Below are 26931 nucleotides of genomic sequence, written 5' to 3' on the forward strand. Positions count from 1 at the left end.
ATCAAGTGGAAATAAATAAATCTGGTTTGACTAGGAAACCCACTACACTTGCGCTGGTTCCGATGCATGGTTTATTGTTATTTACAAAAAAGTCAGGCTGAGAGAGTTAGAGGCACGTGGTGTCTTGGGAGTGTATTGGGGGAGGGGGAGGGGAGGGAAGAAGAGGCAGAGCTCTTTGGTGACTTTGCCGAGAGGGGGCACGGAAGGAGAAGGCAGATGCACAGCTCTTTGGGGAGGCCTTGCCACACATATCTCCAGTGGTGACGACACAGTCTGCGAATACAGTGATTCACTCTCACCTGTGTGAGGCCCACTGGTGCTCTCTCCCTTTTCAAACTCCTCTGGGTCGCTGTAATGCGGCTCTTCCTTCAATACCCACAGCGAGAGATCTGGATCAAACACCCGGTTATCTGCTTGCAAGAAACATAGACAAGTTCAAACATTGGGGGGGGGGGGGGGGGGGGGGGAGGGGAATGTAAGTTTTCTATTGTTTAGTCTTGTTCATTAATCTCCTCTCTTTTCCTCTGATGGCTCAGAAATGGTCCTCATTTTTATATTTTTCCTGTTAGTCATGGTTTACAACAGAGAGGTTTGCAGTGGGAGTGTTTTGGGTCGGTGTTATGTGTGTACACATGTTTGTTGGAAAGATGTGTTATTTGTGGACGTGAAGTGCGTAGGTTATGCTATGTTATGTGTTTTATATACCACACGTATTATCCATAGTGGACTTCTAGGCAGTTTATGATTTCAAATTAAAAAAAAGAAAACATGGAAAAGAAAATAAGATGATACCTTTTTTTATTGGACTAACTTAATAAATTTTTTGATTAGCTTTCGAAGGTAGCCCTTCTTCGTCAGATCAGAAATAAACAAATGTTGATAAGTAACAGCATATATAAGTGAAACATCAAAGTATTTCAGTGACAGTCTGAAAGGATGAGGGAGGGGTGGGCTAGGAGAGAAACAGCGAGGATGAGGGACAGGGAGATATGCATGGTGATCAGAGGGGGACAGATCAGTGGAATTTCATGGTTTATAATGGGCTAGAAAACCCAGATCTTTGTCAAGTCCTGTCTGGTGGGTGTCAAAATATTTAATCATTTTGACTTCAAAGGTCTTGCGTTCCTGTATTAATAAAGTTTATTCCTTAAAAAAAACAAAAAGGAAAGAAAAGATGAAACTGTGATTGGTCCAACAGACCCATGTGACTGTTTATTAACACCTCTCATTATGGTGTGTCTAGTGTATAAATCTGTGGTCAATAAGATGGTGGACCACTGTGTAACTCTTAAGATGCCTGCCTTTTTTTTTCTGTGGAGCAGAGTTTGTCCAACTTTGTAAAACAGCAAGGTAAGGTCAGACAGTATTCCAATATAATCTTATCTTAATATTCTACTTGTAAGCACAGTAACAGGGAGGGGTGAAGAAGGAGGTTAAGCCCTAGGACTATTCTGTGCAAAGATTTATGGTTGGAGGTCATGAGACTGGTTTTGCTGGAACAAGTAAATCAAATGTTATGTTTAGATAAGGGGACCATCAACTGAGATAGCATACTGAGAATCGTCACATACACACAGTTAGAAAATGGTATAAAAGGAATAGTCTATCACTACATAACCAGGAATCTTGCTAGCACTGTGTTTTGTTCCAGGCTGGTAAATTCCTCCACAGGAACATAGAAAGGAAAAAAAATATTTGTATGTACTATTTATGAATTGTAATTGGCAAACGCAGAAATTTGATGTCTATTTTCCTATTTGTAATAAATAAGCTTCTATAATAAATTTATGATTGGCTAATGGTGTATCTCTTCCTGTGTTCTTTAATCCAAATTATTTTATCCAGAGAATAAATGTCTGAAAGTTTAGCCTTGCATCTTACAACCTGTCTGATAAGGGGACATAGGTATAAGGCTAAACCCTGCCAAGGAGCTTTTTCTCCAAGCAAGGAGAACTTCTCTAAGGCCAAAATGTAGTCCCTTCCCAAAGGGCAGCCAGAGAGACATTTTATTTTGCTTATGCTAAAATTTACACTGGGATAAAAGAATTTTATTGTAATCATTTATTTACTCTAATAAATTTTAGCATTATTATAAAAGAGAAAAAATATACTCTGGAGTGCGTTTCCTTTGCCGGAAGGGCTTTCTGATCCCCTCCGAAGTTTTTAGTTCCCCTCAGAGGCAAGGGGGTGCTTTACACTAGAATCACTACGAACTCACACTTCACATCCTCTACTGAGCTGCAATGAGTGTCCATCTTCAACTCAGTTCAGACTCCTTTCCCTTTCTCCCATTCAGCCCAAGCCAACTCCCCACTTACTGGCAAGGTGATCGCTGCTGCTCTCTCTCTGTCCTACGTAGTTGTTCTCCCAGCAGCAGGGCGGCTCCTCTTCTTTCTTAATCCAAAGTAAGACATCGGGTCGGACAGTGGGACTGCCTGGTACCAAAGCAACAGGGTGACATGACCTTCAAAAACAGTGAATGTGGAGGATTGTTCGCACCAAGTCAGGGTCCTCCACTACGTGCAAACTAAAAGCATTTCTATTTACTTAGATCGGTCATCGTTCACACTCCACCACTGTCAGCCCAGTCCTCGGAGCATACCAAGCCAGTCTGGTTTTCAAGATACCCACAATGAATATGCACAAGCTAAATCTGCATTCAAAGGAGGCACTGCATGCAAATTTATCTCCTGCATATTCCTTGTGGGTATCCTGAAAAAGCTGAATGGCTGAGAACCCCTGACGTAGGGTATCATCCCTGGATTTCCAGAGGGCCTGGTTATTACTGAGAACTCGATTATAGCGACAACATTATGGCTCTTATTTTAACAGCTCGAGTCATGTTTTAGACATTCGCATTGAAAGGATGTCCAAATCCCGATCAGCTATATGGTAAGCCGTATTGTAGAAAATCTTTAGCCTCATATCTCTGTTAGTTGAATGTTCTAATGCTTATTAGGTGCATCATAAGTATTATGCTAACTTTGTATTATATCTCTCGTATTTGAATGCTAATGCTGTTAAATGTTAAACGGAAGTTCTATTATTAGGTTTCAATTTCCTGTTTTCTAGTTGACCTCATTTGTTGTATTTATGCTTATTCTTGGTTATTTTATTTTACTATTGTTATGCTGTTAACAAAATTGTAAGTTTTATGTTAAACTGATCCTGCTGTACACCGCCTTCGGTGAATCTCTTCATAAAGGTGGTTAATAAATCCCAAAAAAATCAAATCAATCCATGATATGGACCTCTAAAACAGAGTATGTCCTTATGGCAAGGGGGGGAGGTGAGGGCATATTTTGGGTGGGAATTCGGAGTTGGACATCCATAATTTGGACCCTCCCGTTTCAGAAGGGGGTACCTAAGTCCAAAAATCTGTCATTGGTATTTAAACCTGGTACTTGGCAAGCTCTGAGCAGTTGTCCACTGGAGGGATTAAGGCGTGTCAACTCTTTATTCCTTCAAGTATTTGCTATCCCCCTCCCTCTCCCCAATGTAAATCTGGCTAGGGATACCAGGCTTAATGACAGTTTCAGCTTCTTAATAAATCTCCATGCAGAGTTGAGGGGGTAGCCTAATGGTGAATGCAGTGGGCTGAGAACCAAGGGACTCGGGTTCAAATCCCACGTCAGGTTTTTTTTTTTTTTTTTAATTGTGAGCCCTCCAGGGACAGAAAAATACCTAAATGTACCCGAATGTTTAAGAAAGCTGCAAGCCTATTCAAGCAGTGTACATAGGTATTTTTCTGTCCCTGGAAGGCTCACAGTTTATAAAAAGTAAAATAGCTGGGATTTGAACCTGGGTCCCCTGCTCTAAACAGAAGGCTATTGTATAACACGGATGTTCTTAGCTGCCACATACTTTGGACGTTTCAGTTTGTAAAACAGGATTTCCATGCCGGACGTTACCAGCAGACATATGTCCATTTCTCAGGTATTTTACAGCAGATCCTTTGTAACATACTTCAGAAACGGATGTCCATGTGTGACATACCGACTTGAACATCCTTTCCAAAATGTCGTTTCATAAATCTGAATACAAATTTTAAGAAAGTAATTCACTCCCTGACTGACCTCCCTTCTGTGCAATTTCTTAAGTACATAAGTAATGCCACACTGGAAAAAGACCAAGGGTCCATCAAGCCCAGCATCCTGTCCACGACAGCGGCCAATCCAGGCTAAGGGCACCTGGCAAGCTTCCCAAACGTACAAGCATTCTATACATGTTATTCCTGGAATTGTGGATTTTTCCCAAGTCCATTTAGTAGTGGTTTATGGACTTGTCCTTTAGGAAACCGTCTAACCCCTTTTTAAACTCTGCCAAGCTAACCGCTTCACCACGTTCTCCGGCAACGAATTCCAGAGTTTAATTATGCATTGGGTGAAGAAAAATTTTCTCCGATTTATTTTAAATTTACTACACTGAAGTTTCATCGCATGCCCCCTAGTCCTAGTATTTTTGGAAAACGTGAACAGACACTTCACATCCACCTGTTCCACTCCACTCATTATTTTATATACCTCTATCATGTCTCCCCTCAGCCGTCTCTTCTCCAAGCTGAAAAGCCCTAGCCTCCTTAGTCTTTCTTCATAGGGAATTTGTCCCATCCCCGCTATCATTTTAGTCACCCTTCGCTGCACCTTTTCCAATTCTACTATATCTTTCTTGAGATGCGGCGACCAGAACTGAACACAATACTCAAGGTGCGGTCGCACCATGGAGCGATACAGCGGCATTATAATATCCTCACACCTGTTTTCCATACCTTTCCTAATAATACCCAGCATTCTATTCGCTTTCCTAGCCACAGCAGCACACTGAGCAGAAGGTTTCAGTGTATTATCGACGACGACACCCAGATCCCTTTTCTTGGTCCATAACTCTTAACGTGGAACCTTGCATGACGTAGCTATAATTCGGGTTCTTTTTTCCCCACATGCATCACCTTGCACTTGCTCACATTAAACGTCATCTGCCATTTAGTTGCCCAGTCTCCCAGTCTCGTAAGGTCCTTCTGTAATTTTTCACAATCCTGTCGCGAGTTAACGACTTTGAATAACTTTGTGTCATCAGCAAATTTAATTACCTCGCTAGTTACTCCCATCTCTAAATCATTTATAAATATATTAAAAAGCAGCGGTCCTAGCACAGACCCCTGAGGAACCCCACGAACTACCCTTCTCCATTGTGAATACTGCCCATTTAACCCCACTCTCAGTTTCCTATCCTTCAACCAGTTTTTAATCCACAATAGGACATTTCCTCCTATCCCATGACCCTCCAATTTCTGAGGTACCTTGTCAAATGCCTTTTGAAAATCCAGATACACAATATCAACCGGCTCCCCTTTGTCCATATGTTTGTTTACTCCTTCAAAGAATTGAAGTAAATTGATCAGGCAAGATTTCCCCACACAAAAGCCGTGCTGACTTGGTCTCAGTAATCCATGTCCTTGGATGTGCTCTGTAATTTTGTTTTTGATAATAGCCTCTACCATTTTCCCCGGCACCGACGTCAGACTCACTGGTCTATAATTTCCCGGATCTCCCCTGGAACCTTTTTTAAAAATCAGTGTTACATTGGCCACCCTCCAATCTTCCAGTACTACGCTCGATTTTAAGGATAAATTGCTTGGCACTACATGTACAGATCAACTGTGTTTCTACTATATTGACCTCATTTTCTCCACTCTTAGCTGCCTATGCGGCAGCAGCATTTTCCATTTTCCAGCGATGGAGGATAGGATTTGGATTTCATTTACACCTTTCTCAGTAGTTCAAAGTGCATAAGGTACAGTAGCTATTTTACTTCCCCCTGAGGGCTCACAATCTGAGTCTGTTCCTCAGCCAGCGGAGGGTTAACTGACTCTCCAAAGATCACAAGGAGCTGCAGTGGGATTTGAACCTGGCTTCCCCAGTTTGCAGCCCATTGCTCTAGCTATAAGGCTGACAGCAGGTGCTGAATGCAGCTTTGAAAATGTTGAATACGGCTTTTCAAAAACTCTGATCCCCTAAAGCAGAGAGATGCTCAAAACGCGGGCTAACTGCATGGAGATTTTGATAAGTACTATTTCCATAGCATTCCTCCAGACCGGCACAGATGGGTTATGCACTCTGACCAGCAGATGAAGACAGAGAACCACAGACTTCTGACAGCACCTTGTTTTCGGTCTCCAGCAGGTTGGCTATGGCAAGCCTGTGCTGTCCTGGTTTTAGTTGGCTTTATGGGGGTCAGCTTCAGATTCCTCAATGTGGCTGTGCTACATGAACTTTATCTTACCACAACATCACTTTGTATTTGTTTACACCGGAGTCTGTAACGCCTCTCCGGTACTATGTAAGCCACATTGACCTACAAATAGGTTGGAAAATGCGGGATATACATGTAACAAATAAATAAAATATTGGGGTTAGATAGTCAAGCAGGATTTAACAAGACAGGAAGACTCATATACAAAAAAAAAAAACCACCCTCTTGTGATTAAGGAAACTATTACCTCCTTGGGGGGTGATTTTCGATTCTAAAAATGACTTTGAATTGGCTCCTTCTGTTTCAAAGATTGTACAAACTTCATTTTTATTTTTGAGGAAAATGGGGTCAATTAAAAAACCTGTTAAAACAAGTCAACAATATTTTGCTTCATGGACCGATATTAACTCAGATTGATTATTATAATTTCTTATTAGTGGGCTGCCCCCATTATACCAATTAAATTGCTTAGTTACTTGAAAATACAGCGATTAGGTTACTGAACAATGCCAAGGCCAGAGACTTGGAAACATATTTGTTGAGGGACCAACATTGGTTGCCAGTATGGACATAAATTCGATATAAAATTCTGGTCCTGACTCATCAGACTTATTATACTGGGACTCCTCATTATTTGCATTCTATGTTGGTCAAATCAGGGTGAAGCAAAAGGTCTACCAAATAACAAGCCAACTGAGGAGATGTTGCTTGAAAATCATTTTATTGAAAGCACGAGGACAAGGACCCGACACAGGCCATGTTTCGGCAGATACAGCCGCTTGCCTCAGGGGTCACACCAGTATTCTTTGTGAGCTACAGCAACTGGTTGTGTGACTGGTGCAAAGGTGGATTTTGCATAGATATTTTGCTTTTTACAGGCATCTTTTATCCTGCTGATACTACTGTTCCTACTAGCACCTTTGCACCGGCAACACAACCAGTTGCCTGAGGCAGGCGGCTCCAGCTGCTGAAACATGGCCCATGTCGGGTCCTTGTCCTTATGCTTTGAACAAAAAGGATTTTCAAGCAACATCTCCTGAGTTGGCGCGTCATTGGTCGACCTCTACTTCACCCTGGTTTGGCTTTCTTCTCTGTAGAAGTTCTCTTACTGTTTGCTGTACTTCTATTCTCTGTTGGTACCATATCATCCACCTCACCAGTTGAAGTCTTCACAGGCCAACTACTTGGACGTTTCACCTTGTTCTAGACAGTGGTTGTGTTCTTCTAGTAGAACACCATTTAGCATAGTTGCTTCAGCATTGTGGAATAATCTACCATTTGACCTGAGGATTGAATCTTCGATGCTCCAATTTAAAAAGTTTTTGAAAACGTGTTTCCCCCTCCCCCCTCCCAGTTTTTTTTAGGATTAGTTGAATTTTTGGCGGGCAGTTCTAGTGCAGCAAATTGTTTCACTGCATAGTCTTTCGGTGACGACTTGTCATGCAATGGGACATTCCCTCTCCTACTGTGTCGTTTTTATGCTTTGATTTTATTTTTGTTTATATGTCTGGAATACTGGTGATTTTGGACTGTAAACTGCTTTATCAAATTTTACAAAATAAATTCACTCAGCAGCACTGGTCACACTTGATGTTCACACCCTCTTTACGAATCCAACACGCTGTTGTGCCTTTCCATTTTTTGTTGTCCTTTATGCTTCACAATACTGCTTTCTTTTGGGTATTCTGAGCCCCTTCTTGTAAAATAAAAAATCCTTGCTAGCAATAAAGAACTGATGTTTGATCGACATGTCGTCTACACACGAAGACATGAGTAGCTAGGCTGTTTTAAAAATGACACAGGCCCCTGAAAGCACAGCTAAAGGCAGACATTGAAAATCTAAAACATTCAGCCAGTGATTAGTTCTGAAATGTGAAGATACAAAAATCCAATAGTATCAAGACCCAGTTACATAAATACATAGGAGGTGAGTCGCTTTCAATTGAAAGGAAGCTCTGGAATGAGGAGGTATAGGTTGAGGTGAAAGGGGGGCAGACTCGGGAATAACCTAAGAAAATACTCTTCTTCACAGAAAGGGTGGTGAATTTGTGGATCAGCTCAGGATAAGCGCATAGGATCTTTAAGGGAGAGGAAAAGATAGTAGATAGTATTGATAGGCCATATGGTTTTTATCTGCCATCATTTTTCTCTGTTTTTAGGACGCAAGTGTTTTTCTAAGGTGCTGAATAAGCACCAACAACCTCCCTCAGAGTGGCGAACCTACCTTAGTTGTCACCTGGGGTGCAGCACCCCCTCCTCCGAGCAAGGGGGTGCACAGAGCAGGCACATGGCTGTTGACTCTGCGGGTCCCCCGCCCCGGAGCAGGAAGTTGACATCAGAGGGCCAGGGGACAGGCAGAGCAGTCAGCCACGCATGCCTCCTCTGCACACCCCTTGCTGTCTGCACCTGAGGTAGATTGCCCCACCCTTGGTATGCTAGAGCTCCCTCGGCATATAAACTCGGCAGGTAGACCCATGCATAAACTTCATTCAGGTCTGTGCCACCACCAAAACCTGAGCCAGTTGAATACCAAAGCAGCAGAGGTTAAGTAACAGTAAAATCGAGGAAAGGTTTTTCACTTCCCGCACACTGAATGCTCATTAAACCTCACCTGTAGTAAGTGCGCATATATCATCTCTTCTTTCAAAGCCATCCCTTCGACAGGCATTTTTCTCTTCTTGAACCCTGAACAGAACATCACGATTGGTGATTTCATAGCCTGTGATGAAAAAGAAAATGTTGCAGAACATTCCCAGAAGTTATATTTAACGCCAATTTCATGAAGATGCCTTGATCTCTTTTCAAACTCTGTCCCATGATTTTGCTTTACCCCAACCTCATCATTATGCTTACATTCAGTTGGTTCACTTATTGTCTTCTAAGCATTTTAAACCTAGGTTGACGGGTGAATATACCTTTTTGGAGGTTGTCTGCGAGGACTTTAAATCCACAAAATTTTTAGCGAGTATGCTCTATGGTTATTTGAGAGATGGTAGGGTCCCTTAAAAGAGGCCTATACTGCAGTGGCAACATGAACTGGGTGTTACATATACACTGGAGGACTGACGAAAATAGCTATTGCTTCCAATATCCGCAAGAATAATGTCGATATTATTTATCGCTGGTACCTTACCCCAGATTGTCTCCATCATTGGTTTCCTCAGACTTCTGCATTATGCTGGAGAAGTTGTGGAGCTCAGGACACCATGGGTCAACATTTGGTGGTCATGCCCGAAAACCATTGCATTTTGGAAATCCATACGCTTCCAGATCTTGTGGATAATTGGTTCGAGAGTTTCCTGGGCCCCTGGGATTTTCCCCGTTGAATAAAACGAACCTAGGACTTCGGAAATATCGGACTTTAATGGTGGCTAAGCTCACCTTAGTGGCTGCTTGGAAGACACTAGGGATTCCACCTTTAGCTAAGTGGAGATCTCGACTTTACACTGTATACAAACTGGAGAAGCTAACTACTATTAGACGAAATTCTTTTTAAGACCTCAGTAAAGGTTTGGGGTTTTGTGCGTGATTTGAGTTTTGTGGGTGAGTGAGACCTTGTCTGGCTTTTCTTATGTGGTTATACTTATAGGGCTCCAATGTCTCAGTTTTTTTTTTTAAACCTTTGTTTTCCCTTTTCCCTTCTTCCTCCTCCATGGTTTCTATTTTTCCTTTAGTATACATATTGGAGGTTTCCTCAGTTTCGAGAATATGTTGTGCTTTCCCTCGAGCAGACTTACGTTGTACTTGGATGTATTTCTTTTTTCATTATAATAAAGACCTCGTTAAAATGAAAGAAAACAGGTGTAATTCCTGGTGCCCAAATCCCTTAGCGTGTAACCCAAAAGAGGGCATGGCCATGAGCGGCCCAAGGGCGTTCCTAAAATTTGCACACAGTGTTAGAGAACACCAGGGATCTGTGCCCAAACTAGGAACGCCCTTGGGCCACCCATGGCCATGACCCCTTTTGGGTTACACACTAAGGGATTTGGGAGCACATTGTTATAGAATAGAGTGTAGCAAGATGTGATGCAAATTCAAATTGATGCCAATTATAGGAACTAACTGGTTTGTTGGCTAAGTCAGTTGAGCACACATCTTGCACCGGCGTACGATTTGTGTGTCGTATATAGAATCCGGGGTTAGTGTACAAAGTTGTGTGCACAAGTCAGCCATGCATGCAATGTATTATAATTGACTGCTAATTGGTTAACTAGCAATTATTGTATATAATTAGTGTTAATCTGCAGTACAAATGTAAAATAAATAATAATAAATAATTAGAAGTTACATACATAAAGACTATTTTATTATATAAAATTTATTTATTTATTGAGAACATTTATATCCCACAGATTCCCACCATGGCGGGCTCTATGTGGCTAACAGTTATAAAAAAAAACACATCATACAAATTCAAGGACAGAACAGAGGGTAAAGAACATCTTGAGAGGGGAGCAAACAGCAGGGGCACAAATTGCCACATAAAGTCTACTGCATGCAACTGAATGGGGGCTGGAAGGGTCAGGGAGCACCCTGCAGTAGCGCAAGTAATTTCTAGAATATTAGCATTTATTTATTAGGATTTATTTACTGCCTTTTTGAAGGAATTCACTCAAGGCGGTGTACAGTAAGAATAAATCAAGTATAAGCAATAGATAATTACAGCAGTAAAAATATTCAAACGACAATACAAAGTATAGCATTGTATTCTACTTACAATGTCAACACAATATACAATAAAACATTTTAATAGACAGTATAAGGTATAAGCAAAGGAGCATATAGATAGATAAGAGAGTAAGAAGAGCTAGAAAATAAGGTGCCTAATTTAAAGAAAGGTGCACATGAGTTCAGAGAGATGGTTAAATATTATCTCAGCTAGGGTAGGAGTGGATAAACATGTCCCGCTGCAGTATGTGCAGCCCGAGTCAATCCGTGTGTTTGTGAGAGAGACTAACAAGTTAGTTCCTTCCTCTGTTAAAGGCTTGGTTGAAGAGCCAAGTTTTCACCTGCTTCCTGAAGTAGAGATAGTCTTGTGTTAAGTGCAGCCTTTCGGGCAGTGCATTCCAGAGTGTGGGGGCTACTCCGGAGAAGGCTCACTTGCGGGTATTTATGCCCAACTGCCTACAATTAGGTACCATTATTTACATCAGCCAAAGTTAAGCATGTAAATGTGGACGCAACTGCCAATATGAAATTCACGCTTAGCATGTTTTATCCCAGCGCTGAACTTCAGGCGTCCTTTAAGGATTACCCCCAATGCAATGTAAATGCAAGGGGGGGGGGGGGTCTCCCACTTACAGAATTCTGTAAGTTATGCACACTTGTTGCCATTTCAGCATCTGCTGTTACGCCAGGTCTATAACTGGTAGTACTGCGAACGCACGAGTCTTAGGCACAGCTATGCTGGGTTACATTAGTATTTCTTAAGGGAATCCAGGTGCCAAGATGCTGTTATAGGAACAGGTTCTCACTACATCTGCCTAAAAGGGGGTTACCCAGTTTCAGAACTGCACCCAAGGTGTGAGGTGATGGATTCAAGAACTACACTGGCATGGAGGAGGTAGACTACTACTTCCCCCCCCCCCCCAACAGTTCAACGAGTCATCGGCACTGATCCTTGCTCAGGACAACACACACAGATATGGAGGTAGCGAGAACGTCAATGTTTCCTGGGTGAGTGCATGGGAGAGGCTTAGTGGTTAGAGCATCAGGCTGACAACCAGGGAAGCCGGGTTCAAATCCCACTGCTGCTCCTTGAGATGTTGGGCAACTCACTTAACCCTCTTTTACCTCAGGTACAAAATTAGACTATGAGCCCTCTAGGGACAGGGAAATACCTAGAGTATCTGAATCTAACTCACCTTGAGCTACTACTGAAAAAACGATTACTGTAGCAGCATAGCAGACCTGGTCTATTACATCACAGAGTCTGCTTACACTTCTCAATTCGCTGTTGGAATAAAATTTCCCCTTACCTAGCGAGATGAGAGCCTCATGGATCTCCATCATCACAGCCCTGTACACTTTCTTCTGACGCTCCTTCAACACCTCCCACTCCTCCTCTGTGAAACAGGCTACCACGTCGCTGAACATCACCGAGCCCTGTAATGCAAACGATACACCACTGATGTCGTCTCTTGCTCCCTCACCCCATTCTCTTGCCCCTCTTCCCAGTTAGGGTCTTCTTAAAAACTACTGCTTTGGGAGTTGGCACAGTATGACATAAACTGAGCTTTCCAGACCCCAGGATCCCTTCTTCAGACGCCTCGCATGTTCCATTTCGCCATCTCCAGTCAATCAGAAGGCAACACCCCCTACTAGTGTGAAATTTACCGTAGGCCAGCTGTACCTAAGTGGTAGCCCTGCCAATGCCCCTCCCACGTGAACGCCCCATTTACCCACAATGACACTTACACAGGCCCTTACAGAATACCATGCAGTCGATCCACTGCCACTTACCAAGCCTGTGGAGTCGGTACACCAAACCTTTGACTCCAACTCCTGTATTTTTCTACTGTCCAAGTCCTACTCCTACTAATATTAGATTTTAAATCAGGGGTCGACTTTTCAGGATATCCCCCATGAATATGCATGACATCTATTTGTATACAATGAAGGCAATGCATGCAAACAGATCTCACGTGGAGACAAACAAAGCAGATCAGTCAATAGTGTGACATAGGAGGAAGAGTAACCATGTGTCTGAGCTGTGGCCGTTGCTGGAATATTGACTTTGCTGCTGTAGATTTCTGCTTTCAGGTGTATGTGCCTTTAGAGGCCCTGATAGCCACACTTGGCGACAATAAAGTCATCCTAGCTATATGAAGACCTTATTTAAGAGCCCCTGACACAGCCCTTGTGGGCGAAACACAGTCTGTGTCGGGCACCTATTTTACAATAAAGTTGAATTACACTATTGACTGATCCGCTTTGTCTCCGCGTTGGATCTTGCAGATCGTCTGCCTTGCTGTTTTTTTGCAAACAGATCTTATGCATATTTATTTGGGAAATCCTGAAAACCCGACTGGATTGTGGCCCTCGAGGTCCGAGGTTGGATAACCCCACTTTAAATGCTTTGTTCTGGATCTAAAGTACTGGTAAATGTAACTTCCTCAGCGACCCTCCAGACCGGTCAAGACGCGTGGGTTATGCTCGCCTACCAGCAGAGGGAGACTGAGAACACTAACTTCAACTATGTACATATAACCTGTGCCCATCCCACAAAAGCCAGTATTTTCTCAGTCTCAGCAGAGGGTAGACAGGCAGCCTGTGCAGCTTGTCCGGTCTGGTAGGAGTCAGGGATCAGTTGAGAGTTTTAGGCTGGTCTATTGATCGTTTCTGAGGAGCATCCCTGTGCCTGGACTACTCTGTGTGCTGGGGGTTGGTGGTGCCGGTGGGGCCTGCCATTGTCCCCTCTGGGGTGTCACACCCGGGTGCCGGGTCCCTCCCCCGAGCTAGCTCTCCTGTTTGGGCAGCTTTGTGCCTCGGCTGCAGTTTTTATATTGCAGCCTTGAGTGCCATGGATTTAATAGCAGCAGGGCTCAAATTGTGCTGCAATAAAGTTGGAAAAAAAAAAAAAAAAAGACTTCATAAAGACCCAGACGGTGTGGAGAGCTGTGCAGCTGCACTCCGGAGTGCCGGAGCTGGTCAGCCGTTCTAGGTGAGCTGTGAGTGGCTTCTTTGGGGTGAGTTCCCGTTTCTTTTACCTTTGCTCGAGGATGTCCACGAAGCCGCTTCGTTGTCGTTTTTGCGCGCGTCAGGGGGTTGATGCGATTGGCGGTTCCTGCCGCTTTTGCGGGGAACCGAAGACTCAGTCCTCCGCTCCGCCGGTGTTAGCGGCGGAGCTTCCCGCGCCAGCCTTGCAGGAGGTTGCAGGGGCTCCGGCTAGCGGTTCAGCGGCGGTCCCGGTTTTGGCGGGAACCGCCGCCATCTTGGATTCGGGCCCGAGAATTCCGGATTTAGTCGGCGGACCTCAGGGCAGCCCGGTGGCTGGTGCTTCTGGAGGGGACGTTTCGGGAAGGATGAGTTTCCCCCCGGAATTTGTTTGGTCCTTATTTCAGGCCTGGCAGGCGGGACCGTCGCGCACGGAGCCCCTTAGTCTGGGGGCGAGCTTGAGCGCTAAGAGGCCACGTGTTGAGTGGGCTGAGGACTTGGACTGTTTTTCTCCTCCGGAGTCAGAGGGCGACTTTAGTCCCCTGGAAGAGGAGGAGGGGTCCTTGTCTGGGCCAGATAGAGAGACAGTGCCCGGGGAGGATCCGTCGGTGGTCCGCATTTTTCACAGGGAGGAGTTGGCGGATCTTATTGAGCAGGTGTCTGCTACGCTCAAATTTGATCCGGCAGTAGATCCGGCTCCCTCCAAAAAGCAGGACCCGCTGGTTAAGGGGATTCGAAGGGTCTCTCGTACATTTCCTATGAATGCGGATCTTAGAGAGATGGTGACGCAGGAATGGCTGTCGCCGGAGGCGTCGTGTAAAGTGGCACGGGCCATGGCTAAGCTCTATCCCCTTCCGCAGGAGGATAGAGATTCTTTAAAGCCTCCGACTGTGGATGCCGTAGTGACGGCGGTGACTAAGGCTACTGCAATTCCTGTAGATGGAGGGGCTGCCTTGCGGGACCCTCAGGACAGGAAATTGGAGACATTTCTGAAGTGCAGTTTTGATTTATCGGCGCTGGCTTTGCAAGCTTCAGTTTGTGGAGGTCTGGTGGCTCGAGCATGTTTCCGCTGGGCTGAGCGGCTGCTAGATGCTCCGCAGGTTGATAGAGCCGCCTTAGTGCAGGATTTGGCAAAGTTGGAGACGGGCTCGTCCTTCTTGGCAGATGCGCTGTATGATTTGTTGCGTGCATCGGCGAAGAACATGACCCTCGCAGTGGCGGCTTGAAGGGCCCTGTGGTTGCGAGGCTGGCTGGCAGATGCCGCGTCCAAGGCAAAGTTGTGTTCGCTTCCCTTTTAGGGCGCTTTGCTTTTTGGAGACGAATTGGATAAGTTGGTTAGGGGTCTTGGTGATGCTAAGATCCCGCGGCTTCCAGAGCTTCGGCCTAAGGCGTCTAGGGGCTCTGCGGTGCGAGGCCGTTTTCAGGAAGCTAGACGGTATCGGCCGGGTAGGTCCTCGGGGGGGATCCAGGGTCGTTATTTTCAGAGAACGCAGCCCTTTCGTGGGGGCCGGGGGGGGGGCGAGTTGCCTCTTCGGGAGCGGCCAGCATGTCCCGAGTGTCGCAATGATGGTTTGGGGGTCCAGCCTCTGGTTCGTATGGGGGCTCGCTTACGCTTGTTTTACCAGAGGGGGGCCCAAATCACGTCAGACCAGTGGGTGCTGCAGATAGTGCGAGACGGGTACGCGCTGGAGTTCAACGGTCCTCTGTCCGATTTCTTTCTCGTCTCTCCCTGTCATTCAAGGCGCAAGGCAAGGGCAGTGCGAGACACTCTGTCACGTCTGGTAGATTTAGGCGCTGTGGTGCCTGTTCCGCCAGGAGAACGAGGTACCGGTTGTTACTCCATTTACTTCGTGGTGCCAAAGAAAGAGGATTCTTTTCGGCCCATTTTAGACCTCAAGAGGGTCAATGCGGCTCTAAAGATTCCTTCCTTTCGGATGGAAACGTTGCGCTCGGTCATTGAAGAGGTTCAGGAAGGGGAATTTCTGACTTCATTGGATTTGACAGAAGCTTATTTACACATCCCCATTCTAGAGGTGCACCAGCGTTTTCTTCGTTTTGTGGTGTTAGGGAGTCACTTTCAGTTTTGTGCGCTCCCGTTCGGCCTGGCTGCAGCTCCTCGCACTTTCTCCAAGGTGATGGTGGTTGTGGCAGCGGCTTTACGGTTGCAGGGCATTTTGGTGCATCCGTATCTCGACGACTGGTTAATTCGAGCCAAAACACAGGCGGAGAGCGAGGAGACTATCGCCCGGGTGATGACCTTTTTGCAGTCGCTGGGTTGGGTTGTCAATCTGGCCAAGAGTCACCTAGTTCCGTCACAGTCTCTAGAATATCTGGGAGTTCGTTTCGACACAGAGCGAGGCCGGGTGTTTTTGACGGCTCCTCGCATTTCCAAACTGCAGGTTCAGATATGTCAGCTCCGAGCTCAGAGGGCGCCTGCGGCGCGGGAGTATCTTCAGGTGTTACGTCTGATGGCTGCATCTATAGAGGTAGTACCTTGGGCCAGGGCCCACATGAGACAGTTGCAGAGTTCGTTGTTGACTCGTTGGTCCCCTCAGTCCCAGGGGTTGGAGGAGCGGCTAGCACTGCCAGAGATGGTTCGGCGCAGCCTCCGCTGGTGGCTTCACATTCTGAATCTAGCGAAGGGTATGCCGCTAGAGGTGCCGAATTGGGTGGTTCTGACCACGGATGCGAGTCTGTTATGCTGGGGGGGCAGCATTGTCTAGGGCAGGTGGCCCAAGGGCGATGGACGTCGGAAGAGGCGTCGTGGTCCATCAACCGCCTGGAGACTCGAGCAATTCGGTTGGCTCTTCGGTCCTTCCAGAGTCTGCCAGAGGGCAAGGCGATCAGAGTTCTTTCCGACAATGCCACGGCCGTTGCTTATGTGAATCGGCAGGGGGGGACAAAGAGCCCAGGATTAGCTGTAGAGGCGGCGGAGTTGTTGGGGTGGGCAGAGGCTCATCTTCAGGCTCTTTCGGCAGGCCACGTAGCAGGAGTGGACAATGTGGACGCGGATTATCTGAGCAGGCACATGTTGGATTCCGTGTTCGAGCGGATAGTGTTGCAGTGGGGTCGGCCGGTGTTGGATCTCATGGCATCGGCCGACAATGCGCAGGTCGCGCGGTACTTCAGTCGTCGAAGAGATGCTCGAGCTGATGCGTTGGTTCTGCCGTGGCCGACTCAGCAGTTGCTCTATGTGTTTCCGCCGTGGCCGCTGGTGGGCCGCGTGGTGCAGCGGATCGGTCGTCATCCCGGCTTAGTGATTCTGATAGCGCCCAATTGGCCTCGTCGGCCATGGTACGGAGATCTGATGCGTTTGTTAGTGCAGGATCCTTTTCCCCTGGGGTCTCGGGTGAGATTGGTGCAGGGGCCGATCGAGATGGCCGACCCCTCTCCATTCTTGCTTACGGCTTGGCTCTTGAAAGGCACAGATTGAGAAAGAAGGGTTTCTCGGCCACGGTAATTGATACAATGTTGCGGTCGCGTAAGAAGTCCACGTCGTTGGCTTATGTGCGGGTGTGGCGCATCTTTGAGAGTTGGTGTCTTGAACGGAATGTTCTCCGTTTGCGGGCTTCGGTGATGGAGGTTTTGGAGTTTGGCAGGATGGTTTGGACAGGGGGCTCTCCCTTTCTTCCCTGAAGGTGCAGGTTTCCGCTTTGTCTTGTTTCAGAGGTAAGATTCGAGGAGTCTCCTTGGCAGCTTCTCCGGACGTAGGGCGGTTCCTGAGGGCAGTGAAGTTGATTCGGCTGCCCCGTCGTCCGATGGTTCCGCCTTGGGATTTGAATTTGGTCTTGGAGACTTTGGTGGGTCCTCCGTTTGAACCATTGGCGTCCATCACATGTAAGGATCTTACCTTGAAGACTGTTTTTCTGGTGGCCATTGCTTCCGCTTGTAGAATTTCAGAGTTGCAAGCCTTGTCTTGTAGGGAGCCTTTTCTGTCCTTTGCGAAAGAGAAAGTGACTTTGCGTACGGTTCCTTCCTTTGTTCCTAAGGTGGTTTCAGCGTTCCATGTGAATCAAGTGATTTTGTTACCGGTGTTGGGGGATCGTTCGGGGGATGCCTCTCAGCGTCGGTTGACTAAGTTGGATGTTCGGCGCGCCTTGCGGTCCTATTTGAGCAGAACGAGAGAATTCCGGGCTTCGGATAGGTTGTTCGTTTTGTTTGGAGGTCCCAAGAGAGGGGCTGTGGCCTCCAAGGGGACTCTGGCTAGGTGGTTGAAGGAGGCTATTGCCTCGGCTTATTTGTTGACGTGGTGTTCGGTGCCCCCGTTACTTAAGGCACATTCAGCTCAGGGGGTTGCTGCTTCCTGGGCGGAGAGTAGTTTTGTTCCTCCACAGGATATTTGTAAGGCAGCGGCATGGTCGTCCATTCATTCCTTTGTGAAGCATTATAGGATTGATGTTCAGGCAAAAGAGGATGCATGTTTTGGAGCGGCTGTGCTGTCTTCTGCGTTTCGAGGGTCCCACCCTTAAGTTTCTACTGCTTTGGTACTTCCCACGCGTCTTGACCGGTCTGGAGGGTCGCTGAGGAAGGTGAAATTAAGCCTTACCTGCTAATTTTCTTTCCTCTAGACCCTCCAGACCGGTCAAGAGCCCGCCCTATGGATTTTCAGAGATATTGTTCGTATCAGAAGTATTTGAGCCATGTTCTGCTATGACTATTCCTTTTCTTTCACTGGGCCGGAGAGTTTTCTTCGCCCATAATACTTGACAGAGCGGGGCGCTTGACGTTCCGTCTGTCTGAGCACACTGTTGGTGTTGACTGTTGGTTTTCCAGGTACAGGGGTTTCTAGATTCAGAGTTCAGGTTGCAGGGGGTTTTCTCTGCTTTGCTAAGTGTATACTGGCTTTTGTGGGATGGGCACAGGTTATATGTACATAGTTGAAGTTAGTGTTCTCAGTCTCCCTCTGCTGGTAGGCGAGCATAACCCACGCGTCTTGACCGGTCTGGAGGGTCTAGAGGAAAGAAAATTAGCAGGTAAGGCCTAATTTCACCTTGAGAAATGAGAGCTGTGAGAAATCGGAATGATTTTAAAAGGGTTTTTAAGACTATATGGTTTCAGTGAGCATTCAATATTTGTTCAGGATAAGAGTCTTTGATATTAACAGTTGCTCAGAGGTGGTTCATTGTCTCGGTGAGTGTTTAAATACTTCCTCAGTGAAGAGTCTCTGATATTAACTGTTGTTCATTTGTATTAATATGGATTATGTTTTTTGACATGTTTTCATTTTTGTTATTTTATGGTAGTTGCTTAGGGACTTTCGCCCAGAATTGTAGATGATATGGATTAGAAATCTATATTAATAAATCCCACCTTGAACGTTCTGAAGCTCACTCCAAGGCAGAGAAGCTCACTCCAAGGCAGAGAAGCACAAAAATCCTGTAGTCTTCATAGGCTAGGACCAGTCACCCTCACTCATAGACCCGCCCTCAGCCACGCCCCATCTGTACATAAAACGCTACCTCAACATTCTGAAGACAACCTGCTGAAGCCATCTGCAAAATCCCTAAACAGTTCGTAAGTTCATGGTGGTGAAGCCATCCAACTCACCATGTCTCTCTGCCCCGCCCTCGAGGGCGGAACACAGAGAGTAAAGGGATCAATAAAGGCACCCCTACCAACTGGCAACCCCCTCCAACAAACAACGACCCAGGCAGGGGGAGTGTTTCCGTACTCCTCCCCCTGCCTAGGAATCGCTACAGACTGCTGGCAAACTCCCCAACCACACGACCACAAAACCACCCGCAACCCCCCACACACATAAACACACACGAGCAAACACACAAACACAAACGCACACACATAAACACACACACAAACGCAAACACACACACAAACACACACACACGCGCAAACACACACACACGCACAAACACACAAACACATAAACGCACACACACAAACACACACAAACACACACACACAAACACACACAAACACACACACACACAAACACAAACATACAAACACACACACACAAACAAATACAAACACACACACACACACACAAATACAAACACACACACACACAAACAAATACAAACACACAAACAGCCTCGACGGTGCACCTCTAAGTGCCCCCCCACGCCGCATCGCCACAACAACCCGTGCAACGGGGCATCAGAAAGCCCCTACCCCCTTCCCTCCTCGCCGCATCACCCAACCCCTCCCCCGCCGCTTCACCAAGCCCCTCCCCCCCCACATCGACCGCCTCGCCACCCACGACCGTTAATACAAACTCTGTCCGGCGGCTGCTGCTGCTTCTATTCAGCAGCAGCAGCCCGTACATAAAGAAAACAAACAAACAAAAAACAACCTCCTAAAACGCACCTCCGTGGAAAACCATCTCACATTGGCTGACGTCTCTGCAGCCGCTCCTCCTCTCCCCTCAACGTCAGTGCCCCTGCCGGAAGACCCCGGAGAAACGTCGAGACGTCAGAGGGGAGAGGAGGAGCGCATGCTGAGACTTCAGCCAATGTGAGATGCTTCTCAACGGAGGTGCGTTTTAGGAGGATTTTTTTTTTTGTTTTCTTTATGTACAGGCTGCTGCTGCTGAATAGCAGAAGCAGCAGCCGCCGGACACAGTTTATATTAGCGGTTGCGGGTGGGGAGGGGGTTGATGAGGGGGGAGGGGCTTGGTGATGTGCCACGGTGGGGGGGTCGGGTGATGCTTGAAGGGGGGGGACAAGGGGATTTCTTTGGGTGCTGCGCCGGCTGGGGGGGGAAGGGGGGGGTCTCGCTGGACATGGGTGGCTGGAAGGAAGCAGGGGGAGGGGAGGGGAGGGTCGCTGCACATGGGTGGCTGCAGGGGGGGCAGGGAACAGGGAGATAGGGATGGGGCTCCACACACCACATGGGTGCCTGCAAGGGGGACAGGGGATACAGGACGGACACTGCAGGGCAGGCAGGGGGACAGAAGGGTTGGTGGTCATCAGGGGGGACAGGTGGGTCGATGGACATGGCTGGCCACAGGGGAGGAACAGGGAAAAAGGAGAGGAGTGTCCTCAGACATGGGTGGCTGCACAGGAGAGGAAGGTCGCTGGACATGGGTAGCTGCGGGGGGGCAGGGGGACAGAAGGGTCGCTGGACATGGCTGGCTGCAGGGGGGACAGGGGAGAGAGGAGGGACGCTGCACATGCGTGCCTGCAGGGGGACAGGAGGGATGCTGAGGGGGGGCCTGAGACCACATGGGTGGCTGCAGGGGGAGCAGGGGAGCCAGGAAGGACGCAGCAGGGGGAGAGGAGGGTTGATGGGCATGGGTGACTGCAGGGGGATGCTGGACATGGGTGGCTGCAGGGGGAACACGGGGAGAGGAGGGTCGCTGCACATGCCTGGCTGCAAGGGGGCAGGGGAGAGGGAGGGGGTGAGGGGGTTCCTCACACCACACATGCAGTCACTCATTCTGTCTGCCACATACACTCTCACTCACACACTCACTGTCTTTGTCCCTCTCTCTCACACAGTGTCACACAGAAACACAAACACTGTCTCTCACACACTCTCTCTCTCGCACAAACACATACACTCTTTCTCTCTCTCTCTCTCTCTCACATTCTCTCTCTGACACACACGCTCCATCTCTCACACACGCTCTTTCTGAAACATACACTCCAAGGAAAACCTTGCTAGCGCCCGTTTCATTTCTAACAGATACGGGCCTTTTTTACTAGTGTTTAAATAAATATAGCACTACTAGATGTACACAGTACTGTATAGTAAACATGTATGAGATAGTCCCTGCTTGACAGAGCTTACAGTCTATGCAAGACAAACAGGACAAATAAAGAGATCAGGGAATTACTTATTGTGGGAATGACTGAAACCAGGGCTGTAGAATCAGAGTCAGTAAAAATGTACCGACTCCAGCTTCAAAATAAATAAAAACAAACAAACCATAATATATGGAGTGGAGGAGTGGCCTAGTGGTTAGAGAACCGGTCTTGCAATCCAGAGGTGGCCGGTTCAAATCCCACTGCTACTCCTTGTGATCTTGGACAAGTCACTTAACCCTCCATTGCCTCAGGCACAAACTTAGATTGTGAGCCCTCCTGGGACAAAGAAATATCCAGAGTACCTGAATGTAACTCACCTTGAGCTACTACTGAAAAAGGTGTGAGCAAAATGAAAATAAAATATGGTAAGTTTTAAAACTTACTTATACATATCTTTGTCCTGGATCTCAAGCTATGTTTACCAGCTATGTTAGATCCAAAACAAAAATAAATTAAAGCCTAATAGAAATAGGAGTGGAAGGTTTGGTGTTCCGATTCCACAGCCCTGCTTACAACAGACACAGGTACTAAATAGGTGAATAGGGAGTTAAAAGCAGCCTCAAAAAAGTGGGACTTTAGCCTAGATTTGAATATGGCCAGAGACGGACCTCGACATACTGACTCAGGAAGTCTAATCCAGGAATATGGTGCAGCAAGATAAAAGGAACGGAGTTGGCAGTGGAGAAGAATACAGATAATAGAGATTTAACTGATGAACAGAGGTCCTGGGGAGGAGGTGTAGGGAGAGATAATGAGGAGCTGCAGAGTGAATGCACTTGTAAGTCTATACGAGGAGTTTGAACTGTATGCGGAAAGGGATAGGGACGTAGATGCTATAGCCATCCCACTTACGAACCTAAGTTCCATTTTTCTGTATATTTACAAGTGGTTCATAACTGTAATCTTGTCATGAGGATGCAGAAGAAGAAGAAAAAAAAAGGGTTAATCTTACCCGACCATAACCGTGCTTTGACATCTTCTCTCCTGGCTGATGTCTTTGGATGCAGGTTTACTGCCTCCGATGTTATCTGGCAAAAGAGGGGTTGTATTGACCAGGCAGAAACCTGCACATGAAGAAAACCCAAGTCATGTATGTGGTGCTGAAATACATGCTGTCATGCACTTGAGACACTGGTACACTGTAGACCCAATGACTGCAAACTCCCAACCACTGCAGGCCGCCTCCCCACGACTTCATATGCTCTGGCAGCAACGGAAATCCTCAACCTCCAACAGGGTTGTAAATACTACCGTGTTTCCCCGAATATAAGACACTGTCTTATATTAATTTTTCCTCCCCAAGACCCGCTAGGTCTTATTTTCAGGTGAGGTATTTTTTTTCGGGGAAACATCGGAGTCGCCCCCCCCCCCAACCGAGGTCGCCAGGCCCCCCCTCCACCCGCCCTCCATCGCTCCCAACCTGAAACGCCTCCTTTCACCTTCCTTCGCAAGTTCGGTGCAAGCAGCAGCAGGGCAGACCTCTCCTTCCTTCTGTGCCTCGCCTTCGCCTGACGTTACGTTACGTTACGTCAGGTGAGGGCGGAACACGGAAGGAAGGAGTGGCTTGCCCTGCTGCTGCTTGCTCCGAACTTGCGAAGGAAGGTGAAAGGAGGCGTTTCAGGTACTGGTAGTTCCGGAAGCGATGGAGGGCGGGTGGAGGGAGGCCCAGCGACCTCGGGGGCGGCGGCAGCGGCCTTTATCTGGCTCTCGGCGGCCCTGCTTCAGGTAGGTCTTACTTTCGGGGGAGGCCTTATAATACAAATTTGCAGCAAAACCCGGTAGGCCTTATTTTCGGAGTAGGTCTTATTTTCGGGGAAACACGGTATAATGGTACAGCTGCTACATTCCTCAAAATAAGCTTAACAACATAGATGTTTACGGCCATGGGACTGATCTATAAAATACTGAGTGGAGCGGGATGGGTAGAGGTAATTCATTTGTTTACTCTTTCCAAAAATACAAGATCGGGCTGGGGGGATGCAATGAAGATACTAAGTAGTAAATTTAACACAGACCCCAGAAAATATTTCTTCACTCAACGTGTAATTAAACTCTGGAATTCGTTGCCAGAGAATTTGGTAAAAGCAGTTAGCTTAGCAGGGTTTAAAAAAAAAGGTCTGGATAATTTCCTAAAAGTAAAGCCCATAAGCCATTATTAAGATGGAAAAATCTACTGCTTATTTCTACGAAAAGCAGCATAAAATCTATTCTACTGTTCTTGGCTCTTGCCAGGTATTTGTGACCTAGATTGGCCACTGTTGGAAACAGGATACTGGGCTCAAGGGACCTTCGGTCTGTCCTAGTATGGTGATCCTTATGTTTTTAAGGAGCAGCGCTGGAGATTTTTAGCTGTGTGAGTAAATTCTTCAACAATTATACTGAAGTCTGATATACCACATAGTGTGAGTAACATCAGGGCTGATAAGAGCATACATGAGCAGGGGGAAGGTAAGGTTGGAGTACAGTACTGCATAATAATAGAGGAATGGGGGATGGATAGAGAAATGAATTGAAGTATTTAGACAAATGCAACTGTGGAAAGTTGAAGGATTGAGAATGGATTGGGGAATGGCATTAAGAGGATAAGGTGTGGGGGATAGTGCTGGGCAGACTTGTACGGTCTGTGCCCTGAAAAAGACAGGTACAAATCAAGGTAAGGTATACACAAAAAAGTGGCATATTTCTTGGGCAGACTGGATGGACCGTGCAGGTCTTTTTCTGCCGTCATTTACTATGTTATGTTACTATGTTATGTTTGTGGGATTGACCAACGGGATAAGGTGTGATTTGTAGGATTGAGCAAGAGGATAAGGTGTGGTTTGTGGGATTGACCAACGGGATAAGGTGTAGTGTGGGAGAGAAAGCACGGTGAGAGGGAGATTATTGGGGGGAGGGGCTGTGACAAGAGGAAGGCTATTGGGAGGTGGAATGGCGACTGGGGTAGCTCTGGGGGATGAAGCATAGTACGGGGGGGTAGGGGGGTTATGGCATAAGGGGTGACTGTAGGGATATGGGTCTGGGTAAAAGACAGATCTCCTGCATCCTCAACGTGCTCTCTTATAAAGGTATCAGCGTTTTGTTTTGAGTGTTGTTGCTGCTCTTGGAATGCGGCGAACTCCAGCGCTGGCGAGCTTGGTCCTTTTTTTGTGGGCTCTGCCCCTCTGATGCTCTGTTCTTTTTCTGTGGCGGTGGGACCCAGTAGAAAGTGACTGAACAGGTCATCGCTGTGACTTACTGCATACCGAAAGCGTCAGCGCCGGTCAAAACAGCACAGTGTGCCTTGCTTATCTATTTGCAATTGAGCTTGGTGCTGCCAGGAGAGGGGAAATCTAACGGCCTGTGGGACCGTGAAGGAGGGCAGAAGTGAAGTAGGAGAGAAGGCATAAGCCAGATAAAAATTAGCCTCCATGAAGAAGGAAAGAGAAACATTTTAAAAACACAGGGTGGGGGCAGAGGAAGAAGAGTCATGCTTTAGATAATGGTGGGAAGGAAGGAGACATTGTGAAGATGAAGGGCAGCAGGATAAGAAAGAGATCCTGCACTCAATCCGGCCAGAAGAGCCAGATCCAGCACCCATTCATGCCGAGAGGGCCTGCATCCACTCCCATCAAAATACTGGATCCCACTCAACTCCACCAGAAGGGCTGGATCCAGCACTCATTCCCACCCGAAGAACAGGATCCACTTGGATGTAGTACTAATTAAGTTAAATGGCACCAGAAGGCCTGCATCATGCCACATCTGACATTAAGTACTTTCCAGGTTCTCTCTCTCCCCCCAACCCCGGACAAATGATCTCCAGGATGTCTCACCTTCCTTTCCTGCCCTCTTTATGTCCAGCCTCCTTGATCTCCAGAATTATCTCTCACCTTCCTCCCATTATCCACAGCATTTTACTTCTTACTCTTCCGCCCCCCCCCCCCCCCAATCGTCCAACATGTCTTTCTTCCTCCTTCCTGGATAATAATGCTTTTATACAGCTTACTCCCTCCCTTTCTCTGTCTGCCGCTCCTCTTCCTCCTTTCCTGTTGCCCAAAGCACAAAAGAATAACGCTCTGTCTTTAAAGTAGTATTGAGAGGATCTGTGGCAGGCAGGAAAATAGCGACAGGAAAGAACATGCTCCCCCCTCCCCCGAGAGACCACTAGCCCACCAGGGCCCTTCAGATAGGACCAGGGCAGCGGGGGTGTCAGGCAGCAGCTGGGCAGGGGAACCAGACCACTCTCAGTCCACCCCTGATCTGTATGATCTGCCTTTTACTTTTTCAGGGTACCAGGCATAGTTAGGAGTACAGGATGGGTTAGAGCAGTGTTTCCTAAGTCCGGTCCCAGAGTACCCCTTCCCAGTCAGGTTTTCAGGATATCCACCATAAATCTCCACACCCAGCAACACAGCATAACCAATGATCGTACTGGATAATATACAATCCTCACTCCCTTCGACCCTCATGTTGCCTGATACACACCTACCTCTTGCAACCACAATATAACCTTGTTATCAACCGACTTGGGGAACACCATTACGGTACTATGTAAGCCACAGTGAGCCTGCAAATAGTTGGGAAAACGTGGGGTACAAATGTAACAATAAATAAATAAATATGCACAACAGAGACTTGCATATAATGGAGGCAGTGTATGCAAATAAAATTCATGCATATTCTGTAGAAATCCCAAAAACCTGAGTGGCAAGGGGTACTCCAGGACTCTACTTGGGGAAACACTGGGTTAGAGGAATAGCTGAGGAATAATTGGGGAGTGAAGTCAGGTTAAAGCATAAATAAAAAGATTGCATTAGTGGGATGCAACGTGATTAGGAGAATGATGACAAAAGAGATTAGGAAGAGGCGAAGTTGAACAGAGGGCATTTACCCGCTGTACAGTGCGCCCGCTTCGTCCTCCTCGGAGCTTCTCTCGGTTTCTCGCCCAGGTTCCGGGTTCTCCCAGCACCATGACACTACTGCTGCAGCACTGCGGAAACTAGGTGTTGCACGCATGCTCAGTCTGAACACACCAGCACGTTTTCCGCTCAGTGGTCCGGAAGATGGCGTGACATCACAAAGTTGAACCCGGTCCACCCAAGGAGGATTTCATTCTCCTCATCGCGGTACACCCAAAACAATATAATTGACATGGCGACAAGCTCCGCCTACTGGCTTCACGGATAACGGGCCAAGCACGCTCCTGCAGGGCGTCTCCTGTTCATCAAACCTCCTTGAGCAGCTCACAGTACTCTTGCCTCAACCTATCAGCTGC

General features: G+C 47.0%; 1 protein-coding gene across 5 annotated transcripts in view; it reads right to left on the reverse strand.

The window, feature by feature from the left end:
- Positions 1–26697, reverse strand: part of LOC115466416 (zinc finger protein 84-like) — a 65714-nt gene extending 39017 nt beyond the window's left edge. For 2 of the 5 annotated variants that reach the window (XM_030197623.1, XM_030197628.1), the window contains exons 1-5: positions 26548–26697; positions 12231–12357; positions 8864–8971; positions 2319–2435; positions 300–413 (exon numbers count right to left, since the gene is read on the reverse strand). In XM_030197623.1, the coding sequence (XP_030053483.1) occupies positions 300–413; positions 2319–2435; positions 8864–8971; positions 12231–12357; positions 26548–26628 (547 nt within the window). In that variant the 5' untranslated portion in view covers positions 26629–26697. Of the gene's footprint in view, positions 1–299; positions 414–2318; positions 2436–8863; positions 8972–12230; positions 12358–22629; positions 22742–26547 lie in introns of those variants that run through there. The other 3 variants (XM_030197624.1, XM_030197625.1, XM_030197627.1) reach the window with 3 other exon arrangements.
- Between the last annotated feature and the right edge of the window lie 234 nt (positions 26698–26931).

Source organism: Microcaecilia unicolor, chromosome 3 (assembly GCF_901765095.1).
Source record: "Microcaecilia unicolor chromosome 3, aMicUni1.1, whole genome shotgun sequence".
In the NCBI taxonomy this organism is placed as follows: Eukaryota; Metazoa; Chordata; class Amphibia; order Gymnophiona; family Siphonopidae; genus Microcaecilia; species Microcaecilia unicolor.